Here is a 14,587-nt window from a genome sequence, read left to right as displayed (position 1 = left end):
AAAGAGAGATATATATATATATTTATATCTATCTATCTATCTATCTATCTATCTATCTATCTATCTATCTATCTATCTATCTATCTATCTATCTATCTATCTATCTATATTCTATATCTCATTTTTTTTTTTTTAAAGCACCTGAAAACTGCCCTCTCGTGCCTCCTCAGTGTGAAAGACCGAGTTGGAATTGGCAGTGCTTCAGAAGCGCAGCAACACCAGCGATATTGACCTCTTTGGCCGCTGGTGGGGATTAAAAGTGCCCTGCTAGTGTCTGAAAAGTGCAGCTAAAACTAGCGGCACTTTACCGCAAATGGACCCGTAGCACCAGTGTGAAAGTACCTTTATACCACGTACACACGACCGGATTTTCCGATGGAAAAAGTCAGATGGAAGCTTTTCATCAGATATCCCGACCGAGTGTATGCCTGGGACTTTTTCTGTTGGCATTTCCGGAAAATCAGTTTGTATGGAATTCCGACGGAAAAAAACCCACGGATGCTCGGAAGCATTGAACGTCTTTTTCTCGCCTCGTCGTAGTGTTGTACGTCACCACATTCTTAACGCTCGAAGGTTCAGAGAACTTTTGTGTGACCGTGTGTATGCAAGCCAAGCTTGAGCATAATTTTTTAAACTAGTAAGCGCCCCTATGGAGAATTTTAGGTACCGTAGTTTGGAGCCATTCCGCAGGCACGTGCAATTTTAAAGAATGACATGTTGGGTATCTACTTCATCATCTTTCACATTATACCAAAAAAATAGGGAATATAATGTTTTTTAGGGTCTCTGCTAAAAAAAAATATGGTGTCTATGGGTTCTAAGTAATTGTCGATCAAAAAATACTGATTTTAACTTGTAAGCAACAAATATCAGAAAGGCCTGGTCAGCACCATACACATCTAATCAAAGTTTCATGTTCATTGTGTTAAGTCATATAGTTTGCCATACATGTTATAGTTCATGCCACCATTCAACCATTTTCCTAAAAATTTCAAGTGTTTTTAGGTTTTACGTGACAAGATGATCAGCTAAACAAGTGCAAGACCAGACCTATTCTGCAGAAACGAGAAATAATTGAAATTTCACAATGCAAAATAGATCAGGAAGTGTGTGGTGCATTCTTTGTTTTCAGAAGCTTTGATGTATACAGACACATGATCATCATTGCTCATTTAAAGGAGTGTATACATTAAATCCAAATAACAAACATGTTATACTTACCTGCTCTGTGAAATAATTTTTGCACAGAGCAACACCGATCCCTCTATCAGGTCCCCTCTAGCTCTCTGGGTCCTCAAGTGCCCCCATAGCAAGCTGCTTGTTATGGGGGCACTCGTACATGCTCGCTCCCAAGCCTGCGCTCTGTGTTCATAAGACACAGAGTGTGGCTCAGCCCACCCCCCTCATTGACTGTGTTTGACAGCAGAGGAGAACGGTGGCCCCAATGAGAAGGGAGAGAGTTGAGAGAGTATTATGGGAGGCTGAGGAGGAAGCTGCACACTATAGGTTTTTAACAAAAAAAACAGTTACCCTGCATAAGAAGGGAGGGCAGCGATGACTGGCCATTATTACTGTACAGAGGCAAAGTTGCACAGTGGATTACTGCAGAGATCTGAAAGAAGTACACAAAGTACAGTAGCATGCAAGTAAGAATACACCTGCTTATTTTGTATATATAGAGGGTATTTGCTTATCCCACAGTTCAGCCGTAAATGCTTGTTATGGCTATTGGGTGCAGGAACAAACATTATTATTTACACTATCCCCCATTTCCCTCATTCTGGTGCTGCTCTCTTCTCCCCAAAGCCTCAGTCTGTTAGTGGTTCCTTAGCATCATCTACAATACAGGGCAGTTAATGTGTTAGCAAACCCACAACAGTAACATCAGTCTGTATTTACAGTAAAGCATGCGTGTTATACTCACTGTGGAACCTAAGGGGTTAATCATTTGCATAGAGTGAAAAGTCTGTCTGATCCTGTCTTCTCTGATCCGCTCCTGCTTCCACTGTCCCCAATATATTTCATGATTAATACAGAGCCAGTGGACAGGCTGCACATGCTCAGTTTCATGTGTATTGCAAAAGCGTTTTTATTTTTTTTTATTTTTGGAAGGTGATCAGCACAGGGAGCCTGCTGAAGTGTTAAATAAAGTATTTCTTAATATTCTAACAACCCTACATAACACATTAAACCCTTGCAGTGTGGGAGGCCCTACTGCAGGGGTGCCCAACCAGTGGCCCAGGGGCCCTCTGATGTGGCCCGCGACCTCCTGCTGTGGGATGGAATAGAATACGTGTTATTTAAAGGTCAGTTTATTATTAAAATCACTGAAAGAAGTCAGAAGACTACTTTATACTGCTGATGAGAGAAGATATTTAGCAGTTTATATTTACTAAAATAATTTAGGGCTGTGGAAATGAAAGATTAATTCCTTGATTAATCGTAAATTTTTTTGATCGATCAAAATTCTTTTGATCGGTACTAGTGGTGCAACGAATCGTAAATATATGCGGATCGGCACACCACGTGATCCGCTGCTGCCTCAGCCATAGGAAAGGCCGCGGCTTCGGCCTACCTCCCCGAGCGGCGGCCATCTTGGTCCACCAGGTGGCAGCGTTGGTGAGCCTAGAGCGGTGCGCTGACGTCATCACCCGGCCTCAACTGCTCATTTTCGGCTGGCTTTTCTGGTAAAACTAAGCAAGCACTAATCTTCCTATACAGTGGGGGAGATGTGGACCATATTACAGTGGGGGAGATGTGGTCCATATTACAGTGGGGGAGATGTGGACGATATTACCGTGGGGGAGATGTCTGTGGATATTACAGTGGGGGAGATGTCTGTGGATATTACAGTGGGGGAGATGTCTGTGGATATTACAGTGGGGGAGATGTCTGTGGATATTACAGTGGGGGGATGTCTGTGGATATTACAGTGGGAGAGATGTCTGTGGATATTACGGTGGGGGGAGATGTCTGTGGATATTACGGTGGGGGGAGATGTCTGTGGATATTACGGTGGGGGGAGATGTCTGTGGATATTACGGTGGGGGGAGATGTCTGTGGATATTACGGTGGGGGGAGATGTCTGTGGATATTACGGTGGGGGGAGATGTCTGTGGATATTACGGTGGGGGGAGATGTGTGTGGATATTACGGTGGGGGGAGATGTCTGTGGATATTACGGTGGGGGGAGATGTCTGTGGATATTACGGTGGGGGGAGATGTCTGTGGATATTACGGTGGGGGGAGATGTCTGTGGATATTACGGTGGGGGGAGATGTCTGTGGATTTTACGGTGGGGGGAGATGTCTGTGGATTTTACAGTGGGGGGAGATGTCTGTGGATTTTACAGTGGGGGGAGATGTCTGTGGATTTTACAGTGGGGGAGTGGTCTGTGGATATTACAGTGGGGACTATATGGTGGTAATCCGAAAAATGTATGTGCGTTATAATTGAAATTAGTCGATTAATCGATTAAAAATAAATATCGATTAATCGAACACAAAAATTTTAATCATTAGAAATAATTGCATTTCCATGTTTTGTGTACTGTGGGAGACCAGATCTATTGAATGCAGGGTCCTGGGTTTAGTAACACTTTGAACTTTTTTTTATTGGTGACCTTAAATACTCTGTTTAAAATGTTTTATATAAAAGGTTTTTGTAAAGAAAGAAAAAAAGCATAGTAGTTAGCTATAACATGCTAAATGCTAACTTTTGCCATGCTTAGGTGGTTTACAGTGCTTCTGGAAATGATGGTAAATGCTAACCTAGTTCCATTAACGTTATTACTTTCACTTTTGGTTCTGTTAAATAAATGTGTGGGTGGCATTCATGCCTGTTACTGTGTAACTTGGCTGGAATTCCCCATGGATTCATGCCTTTGACTTTGACCTTGTAATGTTAGGCCTCAATAATCTGTCTCACAGCAAAGACTTTATCTATCTATCCTATCTATCCTATCTATCCTATCTATCCTATCTGTATGTTTTTTGGGGTGGGGTTTTTGGTAGTGTTGGATCCTAGATTGTACCCATTTATTCCTAACATACTTTTATGAGAATAACATTAGAATAATGACTTGTGGAGACACCCAGGGGATATGACCAGCACATTTCAAAGTCTATTTGCATGACCTTGTTCTAAATAATAGTTTGATGGTTATGCATTGTAAATCCTTTATTACATGGTGCAGAAGGTTTTTTTTTTTCTTTTTTCTTTTTTTTACTTTTATGTACACCATTGGACCAGCAGTGCGAGTGTACATAATTTGTATGCTTACATCGTTCTCATTATTAGCCTTGATCACTTGTCCCATAGTTTCAGCATGAAGTGAGAGGATATATTTTCAATGTGAGGGTATGCTTTTCTTTTTTTTTATTCTTGGTAAATATGGGTGGAGGGCTCTGAGCAGACTTGAGTTTACCCTTTTTTTTTTTGTGGCTTTACTGTTTAATTACTAAGTCATTGGTGGTGATACTAATTCAAACCAAACCTTGAGCTTAATTTTTCCATGCTCTTTGTCATGGTCGTTCTGCTCGCAGTGTAACCAGAGCTGGCATAATGAAGGGGGATGTTCTCCTTGTGCACTTTACATGGCATGTAGGAAACTCCATTGTCACCCAGCATGACTCTGAACAAGTCTTTCTCCTGTAATGTAGAAATGTTTTCATATTTACATATAAACCAAGGAAGGCATGCACTGTGCTGAGAAAATACGACGTGCACTACTGTGTTTCTCTTCTGTCTCCTGCTCTGCATTTTGAGTTGTGCTCTCAAGAGATCCATATTGTAGGCATTACCATGGCAACATTTTGGGGAGGGAGGGGAAAAAAATCACCACTTTGCTAAGTTTAATCTGTGTTCCCCTGTCCCTAAGAGATCCTCCAATGATCCGTTACTTCATGGGCTAATTAGGGAGGGACAGAAGAATACTCTAAATAAGTCTGTGTTTAAAGCCAGGAATCAGGCTGGATCTAGCACGGTTTTCATATAAAAGTGTACTGTATTCTGTCGTCCTAAGGATGCTACAATTTTTTTTTGTCAACTTGATTCTAAACTATTTAAAATTATTTCTACTTTTAATTCTTTTTGCACATAAACATTTGTCACAGGTGGTACCCATAACCTTATACTTGCAGAGCATACTGTACTTCCTAAGAAGAAAGCCCAGCTCTGCTTACATGTTAGAGGAATGGGAATTTGCTAGTTGCCATGTATGTTAAGAGAAATGCACGAGGGTTGCAACCCTACCTACTTAACATTTGCTAATTGTGACCTCTGTTAGGCCCTATACGCCAGGGCTGAGTGCCGGGCGACATCGACCGGTTCAATGAAAAACGGCCAACATTCAAACCTGTGTGTATGGCAGCCAGTCACACAGAAGCCAGCTGTTTGGCCGGTTTCTGTCGGGCGAGCATGCTGGAGAACTTGGCCGACTGGCTCCCAATTAGCGCTCTCAGCCAATGGCTGAGAGCACTGACCAGTGTGTTCTGGCATCACCCTGTCAGAACACAACAGGTCAGCTGGGGAGATCGCTGTACTAGCATTGGATCGTTACGGAAAAAAAACTGTGTGGCCTTATTCTTGTTTGGTATCACATTTTATCTTGTGCTCAATATAGAAATGCAAAAAATATAATTACCTTTTTAAAGTGGTTGTAAAGGCAGCAGGTTTTTTATTTTGATGCTTTAAGATAAAAAGCCTTCTGTGTATAGCAGCCACCCCAACACCCCCTAATACGTACCTGAGTCCCATCTCTTTTCAGCGAGACTCTCCCTCCTGATTGGCTGATACACAGCAGTGTCACCATTCAGGAGAGGGGCAGGGCAGAATTTGGTCCCCATGTCTGAATGGACACAGAGCGATTAAACTTTGACAGTAAAACCTGGAAGCTGATTGTTTTCTATCCAGCACTGCACCAGATTTTGCGCACTCCATTTTTTTTAAACCAACCCCTTTGTGTCATCACTCACATTACAATGTGGTGTTTAGTGTTTTCTGTGCTTGCTAAACGATGCTCTTGGCCTGCACAATGGAAGGTAACACAGCCATCACACAAGACTGCTGCAATATATTACTTTTTTTACTTTGTATTTAGATGCACTTTTACTATTATGGTTGTCGCACCAAACCTAGGATCTTTTTACCTTTGTCAAAAAAACTTTCACACACACACCCTTCCTTTCCCTTTTCCACTTGTATCGTTGTGCTCTTATCGGAAAGGTATTTTTGTAGCCTGGGTGTATCATTTTTGTGCAGCGACCTCTCGGACCTCTAGGGGCCTGATGGTGACCCCAAGAGTTGGGGATAGCTGACATCCTTCCTTGTAGAGTGGGTTAACAGGCATGGTGGGTGTAATGCAAGATGAAATGGTGGGAGCCAGTCATTTTTTTAATGCAAACAAGAGATTTATTGTCTCAACAAGAACTGTGGGGGGGTGTGTTAGAGCCAGGACACCCTTAGGCAGATGCAATATTAATTGGCAGACTCCGAGACACCTTAGGTAGACAGCTATACAGGGAAAGGCCTCCAGCCGGATGCCACATCGGTATAGGTAGGGCCGCTGTCTCTTATGGCAACTGAACTTGTAACAGTAACTAAAAGTAGTCGATTGTACATAACTCTTGGTAACACAAAATAGTTCTTCTCTTATCTCCCAGTATCCCACTGTAGGTCTTCACTCACTGAGCTCCCAGTCTTCACTGGATCTCCTAAACTCTTGCACATTTAACCTGCTGTATACTTGAGCGACGCCCCCGCTAACCTGCTGGGTCCCTGGCTTGGCACTCGCTGAAGCTTTCCCACTTCTTCATGTCCCTGACTGATGAGAAGACTGCTCTGATACTTGCTCAAGCTTTCTCACAGTAGTCTCTGGTAATAAGGTGTATGGTCCCTTAGAGGCAACCGCTTCCTCTTTACCTCCGACCACAACTGGTTCCTCGTCCGGCTGAACCTTCTCAACTCCGTTGGACTCCAATCCTGCAGTCCCACTCCCAACCCTATGCTTCTTCTCCTACTCCTGAATAGGCCTCAGGCAGCCTAGCCTCTGGCTTCCAGGCTACCAACCTGGAGCGACATAACACACGTCCTTGTAGACAGCCGTCCAGGGGGCACAGAACCCCGATCATCTGACTCCACCCAAATAAATAGGCTTTCCCAGCAAGCAAGGGATTAAAGTAACCCCTGCCAACTGACTGAGACATCCCATCCATTCATGATCTGACTTTGCTATGCTTTTGTCGATCTAATGTCACCAGCCACCTAGTGACAGAAAAGAAAAGGTGCAGCATTTCCAGAGTTAGAGAAGAATCAGTGGATCTTCTAACAATTAGCCAGGATAATTACTACCTGGCAAACTAAATTTGCCTAAACATCAGGGTGCTACATTTGTACATTAAAGTGGAGGTTCACCCTAATACTAAAATCTCTAAATCTACTGGCATTCACAATCTAAGATTAACCTATCTAGCCCTGTAAAGAAGAAATCGCTATACATACCTTTTCTGAAGCCACTCCAGTCTGGTCTCCAGTAGCAGAGGCTCTGTGCAGGACACAGCCAACAAAAGGTATGTGTAGTGTTTTCTTCTTTACAGGGCTGGATGGGTTAGTCTTAGATTATGGATGCCAGTAGATTTTAAGACTTTACTATTGGGGGTGAACTTCCACTTTAAGGCTCGGTTCACACTGCCACATCTTGGGGTCCAGCTTTTGAAACCCAAAGTCCCATGACATGTGATATCCTATTTTGGTCAATGAGAGCTTTCTTACCCACTTCAGCCCCGGAAGGGTTTACCCCCTTAATGACCAGGCTATTTTTTTGGGATATGGCACTGCGTTGTTTTAACTGACAATTGTGTGGTCGTGTGATGACGTACCCAAAGAAATGATCCTTCAATGTTGAAACTCTGTTATTGCAACCTTGAAGAAATTAATAATGTCAGGATTGATAACCTGTGCATTAAAATTTTGAAAATAACTTTACCATAAAAAAATCCCTTCTCAATTGGTAAAATAATGTGGCCATGGTACAGTTTTTCTCATTCATGTGGATTTTTTAGGTGAAAAAAAGTACCGTAGTTAAAAATTAAGGCATAACCTTAATTAAGCATATAACACATGGTAAGCTAAGCCTGTTAATATCTCCCTATCCTTGGACTGCTGTGAGCTTTACTCGAATGGTATTTGGGATCCACCCTTCTGTGTAGAGTAGGAAAAGGTCAGGCTTTGCTTAGCTTGGAAAATATCCCTGTGAGCTGTTGACTTTTGGAGGCACTCATTTTCACATTTTTAAGTCTGAAGCTGCCAGACTGTCATGTCATGGTGAGAATTGAGAAAAAATTTTGGGCTATTTTGAATATGCTATAACAGGGATTCCCATAGGCAGATGTGCTAAACTGAGGTCAATTTATTTGACAGTATTAGCCACCTGAAAATGTTCCTGCTTTCAGTTAGTCCGAGAAGATTTATAAATGCACATTGAGGCCGGAATCATAGCCATACATTAACATGTGTTATGTTAAGTTATTATTAGGTTGCCTATTTTAAATGGGCTGCCAGTGCATCCTAGCACAACCCAAACCACATCTGACCCTTAGTGCTTTGGGGTGCCATCCAAAATTAATGCATTGCAGCATACTAATTTGTACTTGTTATGGCCCTGCATTGAACCAACGCATTCACAAAAGAAAAGGTTTCTGTCGTTTTGTAATTAAACTTTGCCTAATGCTTGTAGAACCTTTAAACCATTTCCTTTTTTTTTTTTTTTTTCCTAGCTTTGGCTAGAGTGTGGAAGTATTACACCCTCTGTCAGGTTTTTATTGTATATATCCCCTCTGGGCAAATTAACCCTTTTTATGAGCCCTGGTGACCATTGCGACTGAAAGTGATAAGAAGTCTATAAGTATTATCTATATTATGTATAAGCTTTACAATTCGTCACTAACAGGAGGTGATGGGAATTCTTCCACTGGTGACAACTGTCTAATTTGAGAATGCTTCTTTGTTATACGGACATACTTTAATTTGAACCTGAGAGAGAGCGCCATTGATTCCTTGGCAGTGGACAACCCCCCCGGATTTCCTGCCATCCCCAGTCAAGTCTAGGACTAGTGGCAGCAATTAGAACATTGGTGGGACTATTGCATTAGGACATCAGGGAAAGTTTTTTAAAGAAGCTCATATGCAGTGAATGTTTAGCTTTCCATATTGCTGGTAAGCAGATCACAGCCATGTTATCTGTCTAAAATACGGTAATTTAAAAAGGCTACATATTCTCTTTAAGGCGCTTCAGCATTTCAGACTGTAAACAGTATTTTACAACTAAAACCTTTAGATCTGTAACAGTTTTTTAAATCGGTTGTAAAGTCCGATTTTTTTTTTTTATCTGCAATAAGATAAAAAGCCTTCAGTGTGCAGCAGCCCCCACTAATACTTGCCTGAGCCCTAGCTCTATCTAGCGATGTGCCATTGGCTCCCGCTGCTGCTGTTCAAAGTCAGCCAATCAGGAGAGAGAGAGGGGCGGGCCAAACCATGGCTCGGTCTCTTAATGGGCGCTGTGGCTGTGGATTGGGTGCCCCATAAGCTGCTCGCTGTGGGGGCACTTAGGAGGGAGGGGCCAGGAGCTCCAGCCGGGTACCCGAGAAGAGGAGGATCCAGTCTGCTCTGTGCAAAACCACCTCACAGAGCAGGTAAGTATGACATGTTTGTTATTTTTAAAGAAAAAATACTTTATCACTTTAATGAATGAATGTGTTTAGGCACCAGAAAGCTGTATTTTTTGCAATTTTTAAATGATGATGTTGGGGGCATATAAGTGCAAGTTGTATTGTTCTATGTGCAACCTATAGCTTGATAAGGGCATGCTTGATTTCTGCAGTTTTCACTCACGTTTTTTTTCTCTTCCTTTACAGGCTTTACCCAGAAATGGCGGAATGGATCCATGTTTTGTGCATTTTAATTTTTTTTGTACATTTGGCAAAAACAGAATCCTATATCACTTTTATGAGCGACACAGAACTGAACCACCTAACCGTTAATGAAAACACCGGTTTTGTTTACGTAGGAGCCGTTAATCATTTGTACCAGCTTAGTGGGGAACTAGGGTTGCTTTTCAATGTCTCAACTGGACCAAAAAAGGATGACAAAAGATGTACACCTCCAATTGATCAAAACCAATGTCCAAATGCTTCTCCTAGCAACAATTATAACAAGCTGCTTTTACTAGATGTGCCAAAAGAAAGGATAGTTGTATGTGGAAGCCTATTCAAAGGAATTTGTTCTTTAAGAAAAATTCTCAATATCTCAGAAGAGATTTCTTATGATGACAGCAGAGGAGAGAAGTCTTTTGTTGCCAGCAACGATGAGAAGGTAGAAACTGTAGGACTAATAGCAGACATGCAAGATAATGGACCACGAGTTCTCTTCGTTGGGAAGGGCACAAGTCAGCATGACAATGGGATAATTATCAGCACACGAATACTTGATGAAATGGAGGATAAAGGCCCTTTTGAAACTTTCCATGATTCTGCTAACTTAAAATATGGCTCGGCCTCTGCCAACACACAGCAGTTTATCACCGTCTTTGAAGATCCTAATCGTGTCTATTTCATTTCCAGTCGGTTGGATAAAACCTTACATAAAAAACGCACGCTAATTACCCGATTGTGTAAATCGGATTATAACTATTTTTCCTATGTTGAGATGGATCTTGGCTGCAAAGATGAGAACAACATTCCTTATAATATCTGCACTTCTGCTTTCCTTGCCAGTCCGGGACAGGAGCTGGCTGATATAATGGGCCTGTCCATTGACGAGGATAAGGTTCTTTTTGGAGTTTTCAACACTTTTGTCAATAATAAAGAGAAATCTGCTGTATGTATGTTTCCACTGAGTAGAATTAATGAGAAATTTGAACAAAATCGTGAAGAATGTTACACCAGCTCTGAAGAATCTGTAAACCAAGATGGCGAGTTTATATTTACAAAGCCGTTTGGTGATAAAATAGGTTGTGGAAAACAGGTACAGTAAGCTGTTAATTAAACATTTTATATTCTTTATGTATGGCAAACCTAAAAATGTCCCAGTATTAGAGTGAGCTTTATTTACAGAGACCTTGTCCTTTTTACTGATTCATTGCAAAGTGATGGTGTTTGATGATAGCCATTCCACCAACGAGTTGCAATCAACTATTCACACTACCAAGCCGCATCCACGCATTAAAATGACCTCCTCTATGTGGAAGTACCCAGGTCTAAACATGTCAAATGGAGGGATCCCTTGTGCCAACACCAGAGTTCAGACAGGCTGGGATGCTGCAGCAGCAAGCAAACGTGGCTTGGTAAGAATAAAAGCCAGAGGGGGCGGTGGGCTATCTCCAGGCTCTGTCACTTTGTCTTGATAGGGCAAAGTGTCTGTGTTTTTAAAGCCCAAATCAAACCATAACTTTTTCATAGTAGAATTGGAGCCTCTGTCAAGTTTTCTGTTTCTTTTGTTTCTGTTTCGTGTGACCCGCAACCTCATTCTTTGTATGTGTGACAGGAACAAAAACAAAATCACTTCTCTGGCATCATAGAAAGAAAAATGATTGACAAAACTTTTTGTTTACATAAACAGCATGTATAAGGGCAGTGTGTACAGCAAACCTTTGAAGTCCCCCGCAAAGCTTTTTCTTCAAGCAGCTTTGTTGAAGACTTTAAAAGCACCATTCACATCAACCATTCTACAATTTGGGGAGGTTAAATGATAAGTTCACCTTTTTAAATAAAAAAAATGCACATCTTTTTGCAGGTAAAAAAATAAGCATTTTATTTTAATTTTTTTTCTTAGAGCCTGCAAAACATTGCACCCACGATCAGCGGGGGCCATGCAGAACTCCTGCAGACTTGTCAGTGTATCTACAAAAACATACTTTGGGGGGGGGCACACACCCTAAAAATGCTATACATCTAAGAATGTGCTGCTATAAGACCAAAAACAGTACAAAACAGATTATAGCGCACACATGCAAAAATGACATTTATCCTGCAAGGCTAGTTAAAAACACCTGAACATATTCAAAAATACGGGGGTTTGGTCACACTATATGGTCATATAGTGCTAAGCCCACTTACTGCGACAAAGTACCCCGAATTAGTGGGTCCTACCCTGTTAACCAGTTCCCTACCGAGCCATAGTAATATGACGTCGGCAGGAACTGTCTCTCCCTCAGAGGAGAAGGAACCTGCCACTCCAGGTGAATGCACTGAGCAATCAATGTCCTCTCAGAAGCCTAGGTGCAGGCAATGCACGGAGCAAAACTTGAAAAAAGACTGTAATGTCAGTGCTTAGCCATAGCTCATGACTAAGCACTGACATTACAGTGCGAAATGCGTCAGCTATACACCCCACTGTCTGCTGTGATTTGTAGTGCTGTCTTCTTTTTTACCATTAAAAGCTACCTTTTTTAAGGATTTTGTGGAAGTGCGGCTGTCCAATCTTTTTCAAGTTTTGTCTCTCCCTCAGAGTGGACGTCCTATGACGTCCTTTGCATCGCTGCCGCTAGGGGGGCACGCGTGCCCACGGCATCAGTCGCGACCCGGTGCGCGTGTCCCCTGACGGCCGCGCTGTCCACTGGGCACCCGCGATTGACGGAAATCACGGCTTTAAACACACAGATCCACCTCCTGTCAGAGGTGAGGAGACCGATGTGTGTTCCCAGTACAGAGGAACACAAATCGGTCTCCTCCCCTTGTGAGTCCCTCTCCCCTACAGTTAAAACACACTTTAGGGAACATATTAACCCCTTCAGCGCCCCCTAGTGTTAACCCCTTCCCTGCCAGTCACATCTACACAGTAATCAGTGCAGTTTTATAGCACTAATCGCTGTATAAATGTGAATGGTCCCAAAAACATGTCAAAAGTGTCCGATATGTACCCCGCAATGTCACGGTCACAATAAAAATCACAGATCGCCGCCATTACTAGTAAAAAATAAAAAAAAATGCCATAAACTCTATCCCCTATTTTGTAGACGCTATAACTTTTGCGCAAACCAATCAATATACGCTTATTGCGATTTTTTTTTTTTTTTTTTTTAACCAAAAATATGTAGAATACTTATCGGTCTAAACTGAGGAAAAAATTGTTTTTTTTAAAAAAATGTATATTTATTAAATCGAAAAGTAAAAAATATGGTATTTTTTCAAAATTGAAGCTCTATTTCTGGGGGTAAAAACATAAAGATTTCATTTGGGTACGGTGTTGCATGACCGCGCAATTGTCATTCAAAGTGCAACAGCGCTGAAAACTAAAAATTGGTCTGGGCAGGAACGGGGTGAAAATGCCCTGTATGGAAGTGGCTAATAGAATGAAAGAACCTGTGTCTCAACCATGGGAGATAAACTCCTCTATGTGGGAGAACTGAAGGCATTCCTCCTATGCACTGTTGGCCACTATTGTGAGGTAATGAAGAGGGTGGAGGGGTGTTCTAGCCCAAGAGACCTGGTTAGGGTCTATACAACATACACAAACATACTTGGGGAGGCACACCCTCTTGGGCTGGAACACCCCTCCCCCTCTTCATTACCTCACATTAGTGGCCACCAGTGCATAAGAGGAATCCCTTCAGTTCTCCCACATAGAGGAGTTTATCTCCCATGGTTGAGACACATGTTCTTTGATTCTATTGACAGGGTAGGACCCACTAATTCTGGGTACTTTGTCGCAGTAAGTGCGCTTAGCACTATATGACCATATAGTGTGACCAAACCCCCGTATTTTTGAATATGTTCAGGTGTTTTTAACTAGCCTTGCAGGATAAATGTCATTTTCCCAAGTCGTCTTTCAGGACAGCACCTTGAGAGATAGTGACTCCACCCTCACCCACAGGAAACACCTTCTACTTCCTCCAGATCTTTAAAGGGAGGCGCCTCCCTAACACACCTCGGTTGTTGTGTTTCCTCCGGCCTGGAGGGAACATCTTCTGTGAGGGGAGTAAAATATCTCAGGTGTTCCTGGGAGACGGCTTCCCTCCTACCTTTCTCCAGTTGAGACCGTCTATCCTCCCGTACTACCCGAACGGCAGCGGTAGTTTTCGGGCTCCTCTTCCCCCTTTGTGTTCGGCGAGAGCCAGAAACACTCGGTGACCTGGAAGGAACGGCTGTTGCGCGCGCGTCGCCGCCATTTTGGTGTGGCCAGGATGGAACAGCAGGTTGCCGGGTTAGCGCGAACGTCTTTTTCGGGAGGACAGAGGCTGGGGCGTTTTTCCGTTTCTGGTCCGGTGCAGCGGCACTATTGGAGTCCGGAAACGGTGTGTGAGCCACTATGAAGAGCTGTTCATCTGCAATAGAGGTCGCAGAAGTTACAGCGGTGGGACAGGCACCAGCAGGGCCAGGTAGGAGGCAGCAGTTTAAGTCTGCCTGTGTTTTTTTCCTTACCTGTATCTTTTTTTGCTTTCCGGTCTCCTTTTTTCTAATCCCCCTAGTGGCAAGGGGCCTGTCTGGGCACTGGATTGGGCACATTTCTTTCCTAGTGCACCTATGTGGGGGGGTCCATTTATTGTGACTGGGTCTCATTAAGGATTCCCCTGCTTTCTTTCTTCTCCCCAGGT

General features: G+C 42.7%; 1 protein-coding gene across 4 annotated transcripts in view; it reads left to right on the top strand.

Moving 5' to 3' along the window:
* The window catches only part of PLXNB2 (plexin B2), a 296,169-nt gene that overhangs the window by 153,557 nt on the left and 128,025 nt on the right, over window positions 1-14,587 (top strand). For all 4 annotated transcript variants that reach the window (XM_040343685.1, XM_040343687.1, XM_040343688.1 and 1 more), the window contains one exon: window positions 9,912-11,019. In XM_040343685.1, coding sequence (XP_040199619.1) covers window positions 9,925-11,019 — 1,095 coding nt within the window. In that variant the 5' untranslated portion in view covers window positions 9,912-9,924. The remainder of the gene's footprint in view (window positions 1-9,911; window positions 11,020-14,587) is intronic.

Source organism: Rana temporaria, chromosome 3 (assembly GCF_905171775.1).
Source record: "Rana temporaria chromosome 3, aRanTem1.1, whole genome shotgun sequence".
NCBI classification, from domain to species: domain Eukaryota; kingdom Metazoa; phylum Chordata; class Amphibia; order Anura; family Ranidae; genus Rana; species Rana temporaria.
Note: the sequence above shows the minus strand (reverse complement) of the source record. Positions and strands in the feature narration are given on the sequence as shown.